Genomic DNA, 21,218 nt, shown 5'->3' with positions numbered 1-21,218 from the left:
ACTGCTGGCACTTCATTGCAGACAATGGGCATTGTGAAATGCTTCTGCGGGGAGAAATTACATTCCATTAGTCACCCATAAAAATATTGGTAGCTGTAAACCTCTGTTTCTAATCCTTTGTGTGTAATTTTTCTAAGCCATAAAGTTCTAAAAAGTCACAGTTCTCAGATTTATAGATAGTGTTAAGTCTCTTTGTTTTAAATAAGGAAAACAATATTTGTAATTTCTGAACAATAATAAAAAGTCTCTTTAGATGAACTGAAAGATGTTTTGTGTTTGGTTTTCAGAGCCTTTTTTTCAGTTGTATTTGGTGCTATAAATGTTGGGAAATCCACTTCTTTGGCACCAGATTTTGGCAAAGCTAAAGTTTCTGCCCAACGAATCTTTCAGCTTTTGGATCGGAAACCCTTAGTTGACAGCTATAGTGAAGAGGGTATAAAACTGGTAAGGCCATTCAGAAAGTCCTTGAAACTGACAAACCTGGTGGTACTGGATTGTCCTTAATTGTATTAATCTTGTTAAATTGCCTTTTGCAATGTCAGAGAAGACAGGACCAGACAGGTAGGGTAAAATTTAACAGCAATAACTTAATAATTTTTATTTGCCCAGTGCCATTTAATACCTTTTTCCTTGAGAAATTAAAAGAATACTTTTACGTGTGGTTCTGTTCTAAAAAATTACTGAAAGAATGGCATTTCATTCACCTGTTCTGTCCGTTGGGTGTATTCTGAGGCCTTGTCTACACTACCGGGGTAAGTCGACCTAAGTTAACCTACTCCAGCTACGTGAATATTGTAACTGGGTTCAATGTAGCTTAGGTCGACTTAACCACAGTATCTTCACTGTTCTGCGTTGACGGGAGATGCTCTCCCATCGACTTACCTTACTCTTCTTGTTCCAGTGGAGTACCAGAGTCGATCAGAGAGCACTCTGCTCTCAACACCCACTGAATCAATTGCAGCAGTGTCAATCTCTCTGGTAGTGAAGACACGCCCAGAGTTAAACTGCTTTCTTTAGCAATACAAATATGTTTTCACTGCTTTTTACTCCTGTAAACTATGCAGCTGTGGGGGAGAGTGAGATAGATTCTATTCCTTCTTGTGCATCATCATTAGACTTGTTTGCTAAGTTCCAGTTAGTTACATCTATGTAACAGAGAGTCAAGGTGGGTGAGTTAATATCTTTCATTGGACCAAATTCTGTTGGTGAGAGAGACAAGCTGTCAAGCTTACACAGAGCTCTTCTTCAGTTTTGTATAAGCTTTAAAACCTGTCTCTCTCACCAACAGAAGTTGGTCCAATAAAAGATATGACTTCACCCACGTTGACTCTCTAATATCCTGGGACCGATGCAGCTGTAACAACACTGCACACAACATTTGTGTAACCTCATTCAAGTCAAAGGGGTTGCACAAGTATTAATGAAGATGTAATTTGGCGTTCAGAACCTTTTGTTCCTGGTGATTATACATGAGATGGAAAGAACCCAGCTTGTCCCTCAAAGTCCAGTGTTGACTCTGTATTTGTAAACTGAACACATTTCATATTGTCTGTCAGTGCTTTCCATAAATGCTTTTACAAGCAGAGCCAGTCTTTCAGAAACTTGAAATTGCTTTAGAATTCTAGCTTTTGGATAGTAGCCTCGGTTCAGAAAAGGACTCAGGCATATACTGTAATCATGCCAGTAACTCATGGGCATAACTTTAAGTCACACATGTACTTGACTACTTTCCTGAATCAGCTCCACATGCCCAGACTACTAATGCTCCTGGGGAAATATCTTCTTGCGGAGAAAGACATTAATTGAAAGTGAAACCACTCTGGGCCAAATTTTGATGCCAGTGAAGCAGCTGCCTTTGACTTCAATGAGGCTAAGATTTGGCCCAAAGAATTTAAACCTTGGAAGTCCAGTTCTCTGGGTGCTGTAAGAGCCCATTGTACTGACAGTGCTGGTATTGTGGTCCTGGAGCTGTCCCGTCCCCCAGGCATCAGAGGAGGCTCCCACAGTCTCTCCTAACATCTCCTTCACTCACTCTTGTCTTCAAGTCTTCCTCCTTGCTACCTCTTATACACGGAGCTCCCTTCCTACATAAAAGAGCCAATCAGCTACCCTTTCCTTATTCAAACCTACACTTAAAACATAGTTGTCCTTGAAAACTATGAATAATCCACCAAAGTAAAAATGTTTAACCCAATCTGAGATCTGATGTTCACCTTGTACTATGTTCATCCTGTGTACTGTGTGTTGAACTTACACTATTTAGAGAGTGAACTCCCAGGGGCAGGAACTATGTTTTCCACACACAATGATAGTGTCTGCATTATATGCATTGATGACATAAAAGAGAGGTATTAGGGTTGTTTACTTACCTAAAGTAATGATAGTCCTTGCGAACCAGGCTGAAAAGGAATGATACAAATGAGAGAGAGATGCAGAAAAGAACCACTCAAGAAGGAGGTCCTCTACACAGAAAATAACAATCCAATGTCACTGCATATTTAAGCAATAATAAACTGACAAAAATGCTCTGGGTTTGAAAATGCCATTCCATTTCCAACTGACTTGTCAACGCCTTCATTTAAATGACCATACTGAGTTGTGTTTGATGCTTCTGTACAAGATAGACAGGTCTTCTGTCATACATTTATATTTTCTACTCTATTTTCCAGAGTAAGTTTGATGGCAACATTGAATTCAGGGACATCCATTTTGTATACCCTACAAGACCAGAAGCTCAAGTTTTGCAAGGACTCAGTGTGAAGGTTAATAAAGGACAGACACTAGCCTTGGTGGGGAGCAGTGGTTCTGGCAAAAGCACATCCATGCAGCTTCTGGAGAGATTTTATGACCCTATGGCAGGACAAGTGGTAAGAAGAGATTTGTGAAGCTGTTAACGCTTAGAGCTTATAGAACTGTTCTTCAAAGTATTTTACAAACATTAAATCAGCCGCACAACACCCCTTTGAGGTGGATAAGTGTTGTTACAGGTCCGGGTACTGCAGAAAAGACTTGGGACTTGCTTAAGGTACAGCGGGATTAGAACTTTGGATCTTCTGACTCCCCATCCTGGCTTTAGATCACTAGAAGACATGTCTTTGTTGATTTACTTGATATATTAGAGGGGGCATTAGAATATACTTCCCATAATGTAACCCTTGTCACTAGTCTTGTAGTCATGTTAACATGACACAATCTGCTAAATATGTTAAGTTCTCCTCACACCTTCTATTGGCCATCTTAATTATCACTTCAAAAAGTTTTTTTTCCTCCTGCTGATAAGAGCTCATCTCAATTGATTAGACTTTTCCTGTTGTTATGCATACTTCCATCTTTTCATGTTCTCTGTATGTATAAATATCTCCTGTCTGTGTGTTCCATTCTATGCATCCGAAGAAGTGAGCTGTAGCTCACGAAAGCTCATGCTACAATAAATTTGTTAGTCTTTAAGGTGCCACAAGTACTCCTGTTCAATATGCTTTTTAGTTTATTTTCTTGTGTTTACTGTTCTCAAAGAGGAAAATAGGAAGCTGATGTTTAAAAATGTAACTTGCAATGTGTATTAACATGTACACAGTCATAATTGGCTAATTCAAATGCAAAATCTGAGCTCCAGTTTTCTTGTTTTCCTCTACCACAGTGATGTTATATAACAACTATAAAAGAGACATTCGATTCTAAACTTTGCCAATTCTTTTTCCTTTTTTGGCTGAAACTTTCTGTAGTTTTAGTCTTATCTGAAAGGTAAAATGTTTCAAGTACATTTTAACCTTCATGTTTGCCATGGACTTAGTTCTCAAAATGGAGAAAGACCTTGGAAAAGCCCAAAGAAATCGGGCTTCCTGTAAAGTTACATGAAATTGAAAATTGAAAAAAAACAATATTTCTTTTTCATTACCACCTAGTTTTTGCAAATATACTTAGAAGAAAGTTTTGGACATGTAAGAAATAAAGGGTCACCTCCTGAGTGTGGGTCTCTAGGGCCTTGAAATTATGAAAGTCTCTTGAGCTCTATATGTTTAAATACAGATGTCTTTGACTAGACACATCAGTGGTTGCACCACTTGGGAGTTAATCTTTTTCTAATGCTGAAATGAATTTTCATTACAGAGCAGTTATCAATACATGTAGCTGTTGATATGTATTTTGATTCAAACACTTAATACAATCTTATAAAATTTTAATTTTTATTAAAAACAATTACATTATTATTTTTTCCTTCATAATGGAAAAGCTTAATATAGTACATTATCTGCTATTAAAAATATAACTTTCTGTTTCTAACTTTCCTTCACAATGAATATTTATTTATACAGAAGTATAATACCCGAGTGGGTGACAAAGGAGTGCAACTTTCTGGAGGTCAGAAACAAAGAATAGCAATTGCTCGTGCTCTAGTTCGTAAGCCAGCAGTTCTGCTTCTGGATGAAGCCACATCTGCTCTTGACATGGAAGGTGAAAAGGTTAGTAATATGCATTCTACCATTTGCAATACACACAAAATTACGGGGTTCGAATGCTTCACTGCAAGAACACAGGCGCTCCATGTACAATACAATTTTGAAAGTTCCACAGAACAACCCTTAGCTCCCTCTCTGTCTACCGCCTGGGTTTGCAAGGTGTAGAGTGCCTTCAACTCCTGCTGTCTAAATTGGGAGCTGATGGTAGTCAGCAACACTTGGGGCTGGAGAGAAAGTGGGATTTTCAGAACTCCTCATTTTTGGCCTGCCTCAGTTCCTTCAAAGTTAGTTATGAAGTCAATGGGACTTTCAATGGATTCACAGTTGGTCAATGCTGAGCACTTTGGAAAATCCCATTCACAATTAGCAACTTTGAGTTTGAGACAGGTGTCTTCAAACAGTTGACTGTGATCTACTAGAGGAGGCCTTGTAAGGCAAGTCACCAGCTCCTTCCTCTTCCCTTCAGCCAGCAGCACTAGCAGCAAAGTGGGTCTCTTTCTGCAATATTCCATGCTCTGTCTGGGTGAACAAGTGTTGCTACAGAAACCGAGAGGGATCCACTTTGCCGGTAGAACTGCTGGCTGTCAGGACAGAATGGAACAACTAAGAAGCCTCTGTCCGCTTCCCAGTCCTTTTGCATTCAGAGGGTAAGAGGTGACATGCAGGAGCAGCTGGCTTGGAAAAAAGGCTTCAGCAACACCTCCTACCTCTCAGGAGATGTTGTGCAGCGAAGAGAGAGTAATTAAGCTATCCTCTGCTGCTCAGCTGGCTGAGCTTCCTCACTGCATCCACCATCTCCAGGAGAGGGGAGAGATTCCATAGGGACTAATAAACTGTCCATTTGGATGGGGATGCAGTAGAAGTGAAAAATGCCACCATGCAAACCACCATCCAGACCAGATGTCAGGATCCTGAATTTTGGATTTTTATGGCTAACAAGAAGTGTCTGGCATTGTTGGTGCTATCAATGAACGTGCAAGTGTTAGTTTCTCTAACTTTGGCATGTAGTTGGAAACAGACAGCATGCAATGTCAAATGTAACACACACATTTGGTAAGCAGCCAATATCACAGACAATTAATTACATCTCTGCAAATTAGTTGTGTTGCATGGTAAATCTAAGTTTTATGTTGGTCCAAACTAGATCCTTATGGACCTCATTCTGCAAGCCTTTGTTCATGAGAGTAGTCTCAGTGACTTCAGTGTAATTACTCACACAAATAAAGGTTGTAATATCAGGCCCCTGTGTTTGAGGCCTTGTTGTACCAATAAAAACTAGCAGGATCTTATTAAAGGGGAAAAGACATTTGTCACATTTATTGTAAATATTATAATAAAATAGAAGATAACAGCAAACAACGTTGTTTGACTACTTATTCCTATGATTACTTATAAATATGTATATATGTATATCCATTCACACAATCATTCATACAAGTTCTGTGTAGATATTATAGTTACCAGCCTAAAGTTGCTTGTGACAGAATACTGGCCAGGTATCCTGTACACAAGAGTGGAGCCGAGTCCGGGTCAGGTGCACCTGATGCTCCTGGAGGCTGGCAGCAGAACCGTTGACTCAAAGTCCTTATTCTCCAGGGTTCAGTTTTATAGGGATTTTTCCCTATGTTAGGTCTTTATTCTGCTGTTGCCAGATCAATCAGCAGATAGCTGGTTCCATTCTGTCCTTTGTTTCCTTTGAGGTGCCGGGGTGGATTCCAGTTCGCCCTCCGGGGGTTATCTGGTTGATTCCACTTGACACCTTCTTCGGCCGACACTGACTTTTTCAGGCTTGGTAACTCCCTAGACACTCATTCAACATTTAAACTAGACACTCATTCACATATACTTTTTATCTTAACTACATTTATTTTACAGTTTCTTTATCCTTTTGGGGTGTGAGACTCCTTGTCTTTTAACAATTAAAAACATAAAGTGAGGTAAAAATGACTTTAACAGAGGTGGGGGTCTCTATTTGTATGTTACATAGTTTTGCCTGAGGCATAGGGGTAATTGACGGCTTGCGCGCTGAGTTAACAAAGTCAATTGGCCAGTTAGCACTTACAGAGGCAATTGACAGCTCGCGCGGTGAGTTAACAAGGTGCTGAGTCAATTACCCAATCAGCAGCTTACAGCGGCCATTTTTAAAACAAAGTATCAGTTACAAACTTTCACTTAGAAAACCGGCACTTAGAGTCAATTGAGTTAACAAGGTGCTGAGTCAATTACCCAATCAGCAGCTTACAGCGGCCATTTTCAAAACAAAGTAGCAGTTACAAACTTTCACTTAGAAAACAGGCTCTTAGAGTCAATTGACGTCAATTAACTAGTTACAAAGCAAAGTAGCGACTTCAAAGTTTCATTTTAGAACACAGGCGCTTGGAGTTAATTGACGTTTACAAAGTATCTCCTTGAGCAGGCTTGTACAGACATAGATATTTCTAACAATAAATCCTTACAACAATGAATCCTTACAAATCTACTTTTAACATAAACCTTACATAGATATTTCTGACAATAAATCCTTACAAACTTACTTCTAACATAAACCTTAAGTTATAAAGTATTAGTTAATAATAAAACCATAAATCAATAAATCATTTCTCATATAATGTAAACCTTCTTTAATATCCCTACAGCCTCCTTCATGCATGGGAAGGACTGACTCCTAAACCCCAGTGAGGAACACCCAAGTGATAATGTGAATTATAAAGGCAAAGGTATTACCTATGAAAAGGAAGATTCTCCAAGTAATAACAAGTTTTTCACTGCATCTGTCTGCAGATTGTCCAGAAAGCCTTGGACGATGCCAGGATGGGTCGAACCTGCATTGTTATTGCTCACCGCTTGACGACCATCCAGAACGCTGATGTCATAGCAGTGATTCATAATGGAAAAGTAGTGGAACAAGGGACACACAGCCAGCTGCTGGCAAAGGAAGGGTATTACTATGCACTTGTAAATGCACAAGTGTCTCATTAACATTAATGTTACAAACTAATCTATTTATATAAATAGACACGCAACCCACAGCTAAGTAATATTAAGGATGCACCTCATTACTGAGATGTCTCCAGGTTCAAAACACAGACATGTAGTAAATGACAGAGAAGAGACATTTATTTTTTCCTCGTGTCACAGCTTTTGTGTTACTTAATCCTATTGGTAAAGTCCTTTGGGGCGTGTTGGTTAATTTTAAACTGCTTTTATAATAATGATTACAAGCCTTTCATGGAAATATATATTGACAACATAGATCACAAACCGTTTGTTTATAAATTATTGTTAAAACCTGTATTATTGACCTAACTTTTGAAACCATTAAGGCTATTTCAAAAAGACTTTAAAATAATTATTATTGGCCCAATAACCATGATGGCTCCTTTTGGAGCTGATTAACATCAACCATGTAAATAGCTATTTAACAAAAAACTGTGTGTGTGGGGGGGGGGAGGTTACCATATGAAGTTAGATTTAAACATTTTTTTTCAGCTTTTTAAATGGAGTTTTAGAAATGTTGATCAATCCATCTATAGTCATAGTGGTTTACACAGCTCTGTTATAATATTTTATTATCAGAGTATTTTTCCCTTAATATATTCAACCATCATGCTTAAACAACAGTTGAGGAACATATGTCATCTACTTATTAGAGAGACAGACAGACAGACAGAGTCAAGCAGCCCTGTTTTTGGTTTGCTTTTGGCAAACTCACCTTTTTGTTTGCCAAGGACAAAATCAAAACCACCTTTGGTTTTTGTTTAGTTTTTACACCCTACAGGAGCTTGGAATATTTCACACTTTCAGATGCCTCTGCTTACTTGTGACAGACAGAAATTAAAAATAATTATAATGTCTTTTGCCCCTTTGTTTCTCCTATTCTAGGTCTATGAGGGAAGCAAAATATAAAAAACATATAAACTTTGCTCTCAACCTTGCCAAAATACATGTGGTCACTCTTCCCCATTTATCCGCATCCCCAATCAGCTTTTCTCAGCAGCTACCAGGAAGGGCTACTCCCACTATGAGCCATTGAGACTCTGTAGACACATTGGGAAGGGCTGGTCAGTTTCTGCTGGCACCACCATGACGTGTGCAGGAAAGTGACTTTTCACTTCTGGTTATAGAGAAATCAATGGCTGTTCTCACAGTATTCCCCATTATCCAAACCGGAATCAAATGTCTCCCTTTGTCTGGTTTTGTTTTTACACTGGAACCAATTGTTAAGTCTGTTTACTGTAAAGGTGAAGCGTATAATAAAGAATGTGGAAAATCATTCAGATATAACACGGAGAGGATTGCCAAACTTACTTTATTTTAAAGCCACGTAATGTATGAACTATAGAACATCTGTAGCTAGTTAATGGCATCTCATAGTCACATCAACACAGATAATGTAGAGTAGAGGCCAAAATGCTTCACTGCTCAATCTGCTTCCAGTCTGATAACTTTGAACTTGTTTTAATAGAGCTGGGCAAAACATTTGAGGAGACATGCACAATTGGACATTAAAGTTTTAGAAAAGGGCTTTGCTTCAGTCAACCAACAGTACATATGAGCTGCCACAACCATTAGACATGTGGTCCCATCATTTTGCCATCTTAGAGAAAGGTATCAGCATTACATATGACATAGAGGAAGATGATTGTACGTATACCTCATTCTTGGCATGTTGCTTAACGTTGTTCATCAGTGCATTCTTCTGTGGCAATAGCCAGCCAAATTCAATCAAGTCTGTATTGCTGGAAAAATCATTTTGAAATAAAAGGCCTGGAGGTGTCAAGTATCAGATCATTCTTTAAAATATTGTGAGATTAGAAGTTGCTGGGGCCAGAACAACCAGCTTTTGCTAGTTAAAATATTTTAGTCTATGCTTGGAGTGTGCGTTCAATGATGATGCTGATCTTCTGTGTGGAGAAAGGACTCGGCTCTGTGGCTGCACCTCACTTCTTAAAAAATGAATCTGGAAAACCTCCCACTGTATACATCTGGCCTCTTCACTTGTATTTTGAAGGAGGAAATTTAACAGGAAAATGGCAAATACGATGAAGGTAACATGGGTCGGTTCACTTTGTCTTCCACAATTCTACACCCCCCACTACTTAAAAGAAGCAATATTTATTTATTTTCAAGTAAACATAATAAAACACACCAATATCAGTCTCCCATTATAATTACAAACCAGAGCAATAAAACACAACACAACAAAAGCAAATCCCAGACAACCTAAAACAGCCAGTTATCAAGAAAACAGAACAAACTCTTCACTTCTTCAGATTTCCAACCAAAACCCCACACAATCAAATGCCTGTTCAGGTATGTGGGCTGTGCTGCATAAATGTAACCACATGTCTGTGTTGGAAGCTTTGGTAACAAATGATGGCCAAACACTCCCACTCATGTGGGGGTGACATAATCAGCCATATTCTCGGTAGCTTCTCCCAGTCCAGCATAATAACCCCCCAGCAGCCTGCTCTCATTTTTACCCAAGTCTTACCCCACCACTGAAGATACCCACTTCTATTTTCCAGCCCAGATCAGCTGGAGAGACAGGCCCAGACAGCCTGAAGACTGCCGAGATACTGGCCAGCAGTGAAGAGGCAAATGTGGTATGAAGCCACCTTTGCAGCTACCAAATTCTGGAACCAACATGCAACAACTGGTACAAGACAGAGGAGCCACGCCGGAGGACCTGTAGGCTAAAATGGCATTTTAGCTTCTGCTTCTGCCTGGCCACAGCTGCTACACTGGGCAGCATCTTTGCCACTCTGCAGCACTAGATAGTATCTTGGCCAGTTTGCAGGCTGTCTGGGCTGCACGGCCAGAGGGTTCCCCTACTTAAGAGTTTGCACCAGTGTGGCCATGAGCCTGGCCCACAATGCTGGGTGTCATCAGCATTCTGGAATAAAACACCAGCCGACATCTACTCACTGACTCTAATGGCGTCTCAAACCCATTGAAGGGGGAGGGGGCATAAAACATGTATGTCACAAAGTATGTTAGGTTAGTATTAGGATGACCAGACAGCAAATGTGAAAAATCAGGATGGAGGTGGGGGGTAATAGGAGCGTGTATAAGAAAAAGACCCAAAAATTGGGACTGTCCCTATAAAACTAGGACAGCTGGTCCCCCTAGTTAGTGCTTATCTAAGCATGCTAGGTTATTGCTAATGTATGAAGTCCTGAGAGAGCAAACGTGCACCAAGGTTTTGGAGAGCAGCCACAACATAATTAACCATTCAACTCACCTGTAAATTCAGCATAAATTGCTATCAAATTTGTTTAACTCTTTGGGGTCAGGAATCAAATTTACACAGATACATGTAAATTCAAACTGCAGCCATGGTGCATAGTATAAATGCTTAGACAAAGTGATAGTAGGAGATGCCAATTCTGCTGGTGTTAAGGAGTTAAATGTCTTTGTATTCTTATTTGCATGAGTGTAGGACAATCCCAATGGGTGCTGAAGTTCCCCATTCCCCTGATATCCACACTTTTGGATTACCTGTCACCAGGTTGTCAGCCAAACAATTTCCAGAGCGGTAGCTGAGTTTAACAGCATCGTTTCCTTCCCAAATGTTTCACCTCTACAGTCTATAAAACTCGTATTCACACCAATCTCAAAACTGCAGAGGATTGTATAACTCCATAAAGAAGCTACTTTGTGATGCCCTTATGGGGATAAGGAAGAATTGTATTGGCATCACCATTGGCAACCCTCAGATCCTTAGAAACTTTCTCCCTGTTAAAAACAGATTTGCTATAATTTAGGGAAATGAAAAAATAATGAATTTATTAAATTCAGCTGAAATGCTAAATCAGTGTGTCTTTATTTTCCATGGATTAACTTTATGAGTCTAATTGAAATTCTGAGTTTTTGAAATTCTGTGACACAATCCATGACAGGCAATAAATAATCTGTCTATTCTTGGCTATAATTGACAATATATTGTACCAATGACTTTTTTGCTTATGAGTTTATAATTGTGAATATGTCTGGCTAATGGAGAGCCTTTTGGTCTTATGTCATACCAGTAGTTAGGAAAATTCCTGTCACTCAAGAGCTGAACTGTTTAAATGTTAATGGGATATGACTTTTCCCAATTAGGGGAACCACAAAAATACTCTGCAGAATCGTTAAGGTCTATTCACCTGACGTTGCTGGAGAGTTTGAAGTGAAAGTGCTCTCAAAGATCTTGTATGTCATATTGTTGTAGCCATGTTGGTCCCAGGATATTAGGATATGTCTACACAGCATGGCCCATGTCAGCGGAAACAGGATTGCAGGGCTCAGGCTGCGGAGATGTTTCATTGCTGTGTAGACTTCTGGGCTTGGGCTGGAGCTCGGGCTCTAGGACCCTGTGAGATGAGAAGGTCCCAGAGCTCAGGCTTCAGCACAATCCACACAGCAATGAAACAGCCCCGAAGCCCATGTCCTGCAAGCCTGAGTTGGCTGGAATGGGCCAGCCAAAGGTATCTAGTTGCTGTGTAGACATAGCGTTAGAGACACAAGGGGGATGAGAAAAACTCTCTTATTGGACCAACTTCTCTTGGTGAGAGAGACAAGCTTTCAAGCTTTGACAGAGCTCTTCTTCAGGAGGAAGAAGATCTCTGTGTAAAGACTGTGTAACCTTGAAAGCTTGTCCCTTTCACCACCAGAAAATAGTCCAATAAGAGCAATTATCTCACTCATCTTATCTCTCTCAAAGCCCTTGTCTACACCAGTAAAATAGCCACCCTTGTGACACAAAAATGCCTGTTCTTGATCTACATTAGATGCATGGATAATAGATGCAATGGTGCTGAAAAACAGCTACAAAATACCCTAGTGCATCTACACTCAATACTTTAGTAAACGTGTTACAATAACTGCTGCTGCACCAGTGCCAAGCTGCTACTGCAGACTGGGATTGGGAACTTTTTTACCACCTGTTCAGAGAAGGTTTTCATGGCATTGTGATAAAAATGCCCAAACCCATCTACACTAGCGCTTACAACATTGTTACAACCACTAATGCCGCTGCATTGTTAGTGCCAGTTGCTATCATACAGATACTAATTGTTCTGGTCCTAAAGGAGAAGGGGGTTCAAATGACACATACAGAGATCTGGCAGTGTCTTGTTTCATTCTCCTACACCTGGAGAAAAAAGGGACACAATGACAGAGCAAAAGCTTTTCAAAAGGAAGAGTCTCCATTTGAAGACAGGCTTTGCTTACAGTAGAGAAATTTATCAGGCTGCTCACCCTGTAGCCTCGCACACCTGTAACTTACTTCATGTCCACCCATATAAGTCCACCCACGGGGTACAGGCACTACAGTTACCATTTCAGTTAGACTTATTTCAAGCAGAGTTAACTGTTGTATGATTGTCACTGTGCCAGCACCTGCCACTTAAATGTCAGTGTATGTGGAACTCATTGCCATAGTAACCCTAATGGTAGAACTAGTCCTTTCACTACTAACACACACACTGTACAAGTCAGTAGTTAAGGGGCTTGTATGGAGTACTTTCTGCAGCCCAGTGTCTCTCCTTTCTTTGCAGCTTTGTGGAGGCAGATCAGCTCCACATGCTCTGGCCATACCTCCTCTGCTCCTGCTTGCTGACAGAGTCTTTGCCTCCACTGCACCAGACTGGGGCAGTTTCTGTTGCTCCTGCCTGTACTTTGCAAGTTGAACTGTCTCTGCCCAGCTTTTGGGCAGTGGGGAGGAGCCTTCTCCCTCTCCAAGATTCCTCTCCTTCCTGGGTCAGTTAACTGCTTAGGGGATTAACCATCTTTGATATGCTGCACTGTCTCCCTGCCAGCTCCTCTGCCCTTTGCAGGCATGGCAGAGGAGCCAAGAAAGCACAGGGTTTAATCCAAGAAGTGCTCTATAGGTAAGGCTGCCTGCTTCCAGCCTTTCCCTCCCTCCCTGCTCTGTTAGGTCCTGAGGCTAGGAGTCAGACAGGCAGGTGCATTCCTTTACCCACTGTGGTGGGGTGCCTCCCCCACACTGGGCTCTAAGGCGTTAATAGAGCCCAAGGGAGGCTGTGCAGAAGGCAACCAATCAGAGAAGGACTGAAGGGAGCAGCCAATGACGGCCAAGCAGGCCCATATAAAAAGCGAGCTGCAGGGCAGAGGAGGGCAATTCTCTGCTGGGAGCCCAGGGGGGAAAGAAAAGCTATGGCTACACTGGCGAGTTGCAGCGCTGGAAAGCCTCCACCAGCGCTGCAATTAGTAAATGGCCACACCTGCAGGGCACTTCCAGCGCTGCAACTCCCTGGCTGCAGCGCTGGCCGTACACCTCACTCAGCATGGGGAATAAGGATTCCAGCGCTGGTGCTGCAGCGCTGGTCATCAAGTGTGGCCACACACCAGCACTCTGATTGGCCTCCAGGGTATAAGGATGTATCCCAGAATGCTTTTAGAAATTACTCTCTTTGTTTGTTATGCAGCCTCTCTTTGTTTTGTTGTGAACTCCAAGCTCCGTAGCTCCGTTGATCCCGGAGCTGTTTATCTACAAACACAGCTCCTGTTTGCTGTGATCAATCTGTGAACAATCAAATGAGATAATGAGGCAGGCAGGGAGTGATTGTTTGCTTGAAACAGCGGGGGCAGAGGGGAGAAAGGGAGTCGTGTTGGCTGCAGGGTGTTTGCAGTTAAGAGTTAAGGGTAAGGGATCGGGAACATGTTCTGATTTTTCAAGTCAGGAAGCTAACACACAGTGTTGGCTCCAAAAATCCACTCTCTCTCTCTCCCCCCGCTCCCTGTCACACTACGCCCCACCCCACCCCCCCCTCTTTTGAAAAGCACCGTTGCTGCCACTTGAATGCTGGGATAGCTACCCATAATGCATCACTCCCATACCCTTTGTCTCTGGAGGGCTAAGAGAATTGCCAGCACCCTGGACAGAGCAGTGCTCCGAGCAGGGACTGGGGAGCAAGAGACAGCTCCTGGCTGGCTACTGGGGTTTACAGGCTGAGGCCCTGAGACAAGGGCAAAGAGGATGCTGGGGCCACGAGTAAGTGGCCAGACAATTTGCTGCAGTTGCCACTAAGGGAAGTGGCTGAACAGAGGACTGCAGGTTCCCCAGAAGGGGGGAACCCCGTGTGTGGCAAGGCTGGAGGGCTGTGTCACTGAAGAGGTTGCTGTGGTCCTTTCAGAGATGTGGGTCCTGGAGCAGGAGTGACAGCTGCGAGGCACCACCCGAAGAGGGCGCACTACCATGAAGAGCTAATTCAAAAGACCTCCAGCAGGAGGTGCCAGAGTGGTGAGCAAACCCCATTACACCCACCAAGGCAGCCACAACCCCAACAGGGATAAAATGGACCAGGAACCTGGGTGCAGAACAGGGAGAGGCTCCATAAGCAATGAGGATCCCTCCCTAACCACTCTACACAGGGGGTAAGTCCTAGAGGCCCCAACAAAACAAAGAAGGGAAAGTTGGAGGGCCACAAATTCCCCCCACCCCCATGTCTAAAAGTGGGTTCTCAGATCCCTGGGGAAAGAAGCAGGTCTTCTAATCAGCTCCTACTCTGTCCCAAGCTGACCAGGATGACTCAGACAATGCCCAGGAGGAATGGGTCCCAGCGGGAGAGGATTCTGAGACAGACCTCGCAAGAGTGCTGCAGAACCTATTGAAGGCAAGCAGCAAAAGGCCTCACCAAAGCTGCAGCAGAGTGTCTAAGCTTCCAAAGCACCCTAAAAAGGTTCCAAAAAGGGAAAGAGAAGGCACAAAAAAATCCAGGAGAAAAATCTGAGTCTCCTCCTCCACTGAGATTCTGAATCCAAACAGAAAGGATGGGAAGCAATGTTGTTTCCACAATTCACATGCAGCCTGAGTGGGCTCCTGAGAGTAAGCCTCAGAGTAAACTCCTCCCCTGAAGCTGCGAGACCCCTTCACTCCTCCTTTAAGAAAGTGATTAGGGATGAATGGAACAAGCTGGGTCAGGGCACACACGTTAATAAGAGTGACTTCAGGTTCTCTAAACATTCAGAAACCAAAGGGCGTCTATTGCTGAGACACTGAAGGTTGGCGCCACTGTAGCATCCCTCACCACAGATGTGGTTATTCCCTCAGAAGGGAGTTCTACCCTAAGGATCCCAAGGATAGAAAGATGGAGGCCACCCTCTGAGTGTCCCTGGCAGCTACCTGCTTTGCAAGAGCAGCTCCTTTCCTGGCTGGAAGGGCTCCAGGTCTAAAGGACAGAGATCACCCTGACTTTGGCTCCACGTTAACAAAAGTAGCCTTAGCAACAGCATTTGTACCTAATGCTTCAATGGATGCAATAAGTTTCTCTACCCAAGCCATGTAGCCAGCTGCCGGCTATGGCTCTGACCCTAGAAGATGGACACTAACTCTAAGCAGGTCCTATGCTTGGCCAAGTTTACAGGCTTCCTCCTTTTTGGAGAAAATCTGGAGAAGCTGCTGGCTGACAATGTGGCACAAACCAAACAGTCTCTCCCTGCCCCACTAAGTGCCCACTAGAGAGCGTATAGACCAGCCTTCAGACGGAGACACTTCTTTCACACCTCATCCTCACAGAGGTAGCAGCAAAGGTATGACAGATTCCCCAAAGGAAAACGGTGGAATAGAGGTCCAGGGTATAGTCTGGAGGGACTTCAGCCCTTCCCCTCCCCCAAAATTTACTTTGAGAAAGTTCTTGTAGATATCTGCCCAGAACTGAAGCTAGGGGGCAGGAGTCCCCATTTGCTGGAGGAATGGTTTTCATTGTCCATGGACAAATGGGTCAGAGAGATAGTGAGCCAGTGATACTCCCTCAAAAGCTAACGAAGCAAATAATAAAGCAATCTATTTGCAAACATCTAGATGACAATAAGGTGATGAGTAATAGTCAGCATGGATTTGTCAAATTGTGTCAAACTAACATCATAGCTTTCTTTGACAGGTTAACAAGCCTTGTGGATGGGGGGAATGGTAGACATGGTATATCTTGGCTTTAGTAAAGCTTTTGATACTGTCTTACATGAACTTCTCATAAACTAAGGAAATACAACTTAGATGGAGCTACTACAAGATGGGTACATAACTGGTTGGAAAACCATTCCCAGAGAGTAGTTATCAGTGGTTCATAGTCATGCTGGATGGGTATAAGAAGTGGGGTCCCGCAGGGATAAGTTCTGGGTCTGGTTCTATTCAATATCTTCATCAATGATTTAGATAATGGCATAGAGAGTAGACTTATAAAGTTCATAGATGATACCAAGCTGGGAGGGGTTGCAAGTTTTTTGGAGGATAGGATTCAAAATGATCTGGACAACCTGGATAAATGGTCTGAAATAAATAGGATGATATTCAATAAGGACAAATGCAAAGTACTCCATTTAGGAAGGAACAATCAGTTGCACACATGCAAAATGGGAAATGACTTCCTAGGAAGGAGCACTGCAGAAAGGGATCTGGGGGTCATAGTGGACCACAAGCTAAATATGAGTCAACCATGTAACACTGTTGCCAAAAAAGCAAATGTCATTCTGGGATGTATTAGCAGGAGTGTTGTAAGTAAGACACGAGAAGTAATTCTTCCGCTCTACTCCATGCTGATTAGGTCTCAACTGGAGGATTGTGTTCAGTTCTGAGCGCCACGTTTCAGGAAGGATGTGGACAAATTGAGTCAAATATGAAAGTGTAACTAGGAGACGAAAAAAGAATTTGAAGCACAATTAGCAAAAGACACAAAAACTAACATCAATTTTTTAAGTACTCCAGAAGGAGGAAGCCTGCCAGACAATCAGTGGGGCCACTGGATGATTGAGCTGCTAAAGGAGCACTCAGGGAATACCAAGTCATTGCAAAGAAACTAAATGAATTCTTTGCATCGATCTTCTGTGCAGAGGATGTGCGGGAGATTCCCACACCTGAGCCGTTCTTTTTAGGTGACAGATCTGAGGAACTGTCGCATATTGAGGTGTCAGTAGAAGAGGTTTTGGAAGAAACTGATAAATTAATAAGTCAACAGGGGCAGATGGTATTCACCTAAAAGTCCTGAAGGAACTCAAATATGATGTTGCAGACTTACTAACTGTGGTATGTAACCAATCACTTAAATCAGTCTCTGTACTAGGTGACTGGCAGTCAGCTAATGTAACACTGATTTAAAAAAAAAAAAGGCTCTAGAGATGCAATTACACGCCAGTAAGCTTAACTTCAGTACCATGCAAATTAGTTGAAATTCTAGTAAAGAACAGAAGCATCAGACACCTAGATGAACATGATTTGTTGGGGAAGAGTCAACACACCGATCTACTAGAATTCTTTGAGGGGGATCAACAAATATGTGGATAAGGTTGATCCAGTGGATATAGTGTACTTGGACTTTCAGAAAGCCTTTGACGAGGTACCTCAGCAAAGGGTTTTAAGCAAAATAGGCAGTCGTGGGATAAGAAAGACGGTCCTCTCATGGATCAATTAAAAGATCGGAAGCAAAGTTTAGGAAAAAATGGTCAGTTTTCACAGTGGAGAGAGGTAAATAGCAGGGTCCCCCAAAGATCTATACTGCAACCAGTGCAGTTCAACATATTCATAAATGATCTGGAAAAGAGGGTAGATAGTGAGGTGACAAAGTTTTGTACCTATCTGTAATTATGGGAGGAAGCAGTACATTAAAAGGGGAGCAAGTGTTGAATGTCTGGTATTGCAGGAAGGGATTGCTGGGTCAGAATACCAGCCCCTAGAAATAGTCTTTCGGGTCCACCTCGAAAGAAAACAAAACAAAAGAAAATGGGACTCAGACCCCAAGTGCAATAGGGAATAAATGGTTTCACACATTTTACAGGCATGTTGCTGGTGAGTATTTCTAGGATGAGGAGAAATCCATTTCCTGGTTTTTGGAGGAGTAATTGCAGGAGTAAAGCTCTGAAAAGCAGGGTTATTGTTGTTGAGTAGATAAAATGGGAAAGTTAATGTAGATTACAGCAGCAGTAGCACCCAGAACATTTTACAAGAATGACTGAGTGAATAACCAGAGAGCCTGGGATACAGATTTTTCTTTTCTCTTGGGTGTGGTGCTTGGACATATTTTTGATCTTTGAACAATTTTAAGTAAAACTTCTGTTTAAAACAAACATGTCCTGTGACAATTCTTACCCACACCTTACCTGTTCTTATGAACCTTCCCCTCAGGTGATATGTAGAATCTCATTTTCATATCTGCTATTCATATGAACACACCTGGCAATTTAGTTTTTTTGTTGCTTCAGAGAAAACTGGATCAAACCACTATCACTTTATGCAGCATTAATGGGCTTAGTGTTTTATTTACTATAACTGAAGTGCATATCACATCGTCAACAGTGAGCATGAAAACAAAAATTTAATGGGTCACTTATGATGCAAGGGGGAGGGATAGCTCAGTGGTTTGAGCATTGGCCTGCTAAACTCACTACTGTGAGTTCAGTCCTTGAGGAGGCCACTTAGGGATCTGGGGCAAAAATTGGTCCTGCTAGTGATGGCAGGGGGCTGGACTCAATGACCTTTCAAGGTCCCTTCCAGTTCTAGGAGATTGGTATATCTCCAATTATTACATCTGTAATATGATTTACTTTTAATACTTGGCAAAGTAGTTTTAGTTGGAATAAACAGATTTCCCTATTAAGACTCACGTTCCTATTTTTTTTTAACACTTTCTTATTTCACCCATATTTTGAGACCTGAAGCAACTCTTTCCATGCCTTTGTGCCAGTCCTTTTAGGGGTTTTCCACTGTTATATTTTTCATTCCTCCCCACCACCTTTTAAATAACATTTGCAATTGTTTCATGCATTCAGTTTCATGTCATGGCAGTGTGACCTGACACTAATAAAATCTTTCTGCATCCATAGTAATTAATTACATTTTAGTAATCATTTAAAATGTTCCTACTATATAAACATATTCATGAGCTTGCTTGTTACAAGCAAATGTCAGATACATCCTTGTGAAGCAGACATAATCGCTTTTGGAGAGGTGTACACATTGAAAAAGTTTTGTAAATAAACAAAAGTTGGCTAGTGACGAGCAGGTGGGAAGGGAGCAAATGGTTTGATGAATCATAGGAAATTCCAACATTTTTTCAGTGGATTCTTTTAATCACACAAAGGGTCTTAAGAAAGTAATTAACCTTTGTTATTACAAGTTGTCTATTCAGTCTGGTCAGTTGTGTAAACCATCACACACAGATGTCATGTGAACACATGCCAACGTGATGTTAGTTACCCAGGAGCAGCGCCAGGGTTTCTGGCGCCCGAGGCAGAATTCGGGGGGTGGCATTTTGTGCGCTGCCCACGGAGCGTGTGGGAACTTCTGGTTCCGCTCCCATCGCGCCGCCGAAGAAGAACCCTCCGCCGAAATGCCACAGGCAACAGCGGCAGTCATTGAGCTGCTCAATTGCTCAATTGCTCAATTGCTCAATTTCCGCGGCACGTCGGCAGAAGGTCCTTCTTCGGTGGTGCGACGGGAGCAGAACCGGAACCTTCCGTGCGCCCCGTGGGGAGCGCACAAAATGCAGCCCCCCGAATCCTGGAGCCCTAGATGACTGCCTTGGATCGCCTGATGGAAGCGCCGGCCCTGTAGTTACCCATACAGAGCACATCTATACAGCGGCTGCGAGGTGTGATTCCCAGCTCCGGTAGATGTACACATGCTAGCTGTGCTTGAGATAGCTCCTAAAAATCATAGCATGGTCAGGGCAGCTGCCTGAGTATGTACCCAGGGGGTTGGATGGGATTGTACAATTAGTTGAAACAGTGCTGCCTCTTGTATGTAAGCCCTGATGACCAGCCCTCCTGGGAAAAGGTCATATTCCTGCACTTACATAGCCAAGCTAGTTCATTTCATGATGGGGATGGAGGAAATGAAGGAGCCTAGAATTTGTCCCTTGGCTTTAATGGGAAATTGCATAATAAAAGGCTGCAGAATTCAACCCTAAATCTTCAGAAAGCATTTCCTGCCACAAAATCAGAGCCTCTCGTGTGGTCTCATTTCTTTGACCACAGACTTTCCTTCTTCCAAAAAAAAAAATACAGCTTTGCCTAGCAAGTCACATATTTTCATTCTCCACTCAGCCATCCCACAAACACATAGCACCTATAAAGTACTCAGCGAAAACATGAAGCCCAATTCAGATCCCAGCTCCTGTATTCCACTCTAGTGGCATACAGGGGACATAAAGGAACCACAACTGACTATGGGAGGATTCTCCCTCTGCAGGAGCAGCTTAGGGCCACCATATCCCATGAGTTCAAAATAAAGAAAAATCTAATGTCTTTAATAATCGGTTTAATCTAATATAGGACCACAGATACCAAACCACAATTTCTTAACCATAATGATGTGGTTATTACCTGCTACAGAACAAAGTAAGATTGCTTGAGTGCCTTACCTGAGCATTTCCACACTTTTAACAGGTTTTGATTTTTTTAAAATGGAACTTTAGCTATGACTTTTTTGAGATTATATTGCTTGTTTTGAGGATAATGACAACATCCCTAGGAAGTATTTTACCCTAAATTACTGCTATGAGCTCTCATCCGTAACCCCATCTTAACGTAGTTTTTGTCTCAGAGTAATCTCTCATTGTCATAGTTTTTAATATGCTGTTTAATCAGATCTGATTTAAATAAAGTCCTTACTACTCAGTATAGTATGAGTAAAGACAAATATAAACTAGTTTTAGGGTGATAGCTGTGTTAGTCTGTATCAGCAAAAACAACGAGGAGTGATTGTGGCACCTTAGAGACTAACAAATTTATTTGGGCATAAGCTTTCGTGGGCTAGAATTCACGTCA

The 21,218-nt window shown here is 42.1% G+C and overlaps 1 protein-coding gene across 1 annotated transcript in view; it reads left to right on the top strand.

The window, feature by feature from the left end:
* Positions 1-21,218, top strand: part of LOC123363278 (ATP-dependent translocase ABCB1-like) — a 114,759-nt gene that overhangs the window by 52,998 nt on the left and 40,543 nt on the right. The window contains 2 exon segments of the mRNA XM_045004146.1: positions 288-444; positions 2,670-2,867. Of these exon segments, the coding sequence (XP_044860081.1) occupies positions 288-444; positions 2,670-2,867 (355 nt within the window).

The sequence above is a fragment of the Mauremys mutica genome, chromosome 2, assembly GCF_020497125.1.
Source record: "Mauremys mutica isolate MM-2020 ecotype Southern chromosome 2, ASM2049712v1, whole genome shotgun sequence".
Taxonomy (NCBI): Eukaryota; Metazoa; Chordata; order Testudines; family Geoemydidae; genus Mauremys; species Mauremys mutica.
The sequence above is the reverse complement of the archived record's forward strand: the minus strand, read 5'-3'. Positions and strand labels throughout refer to the sequence as shown.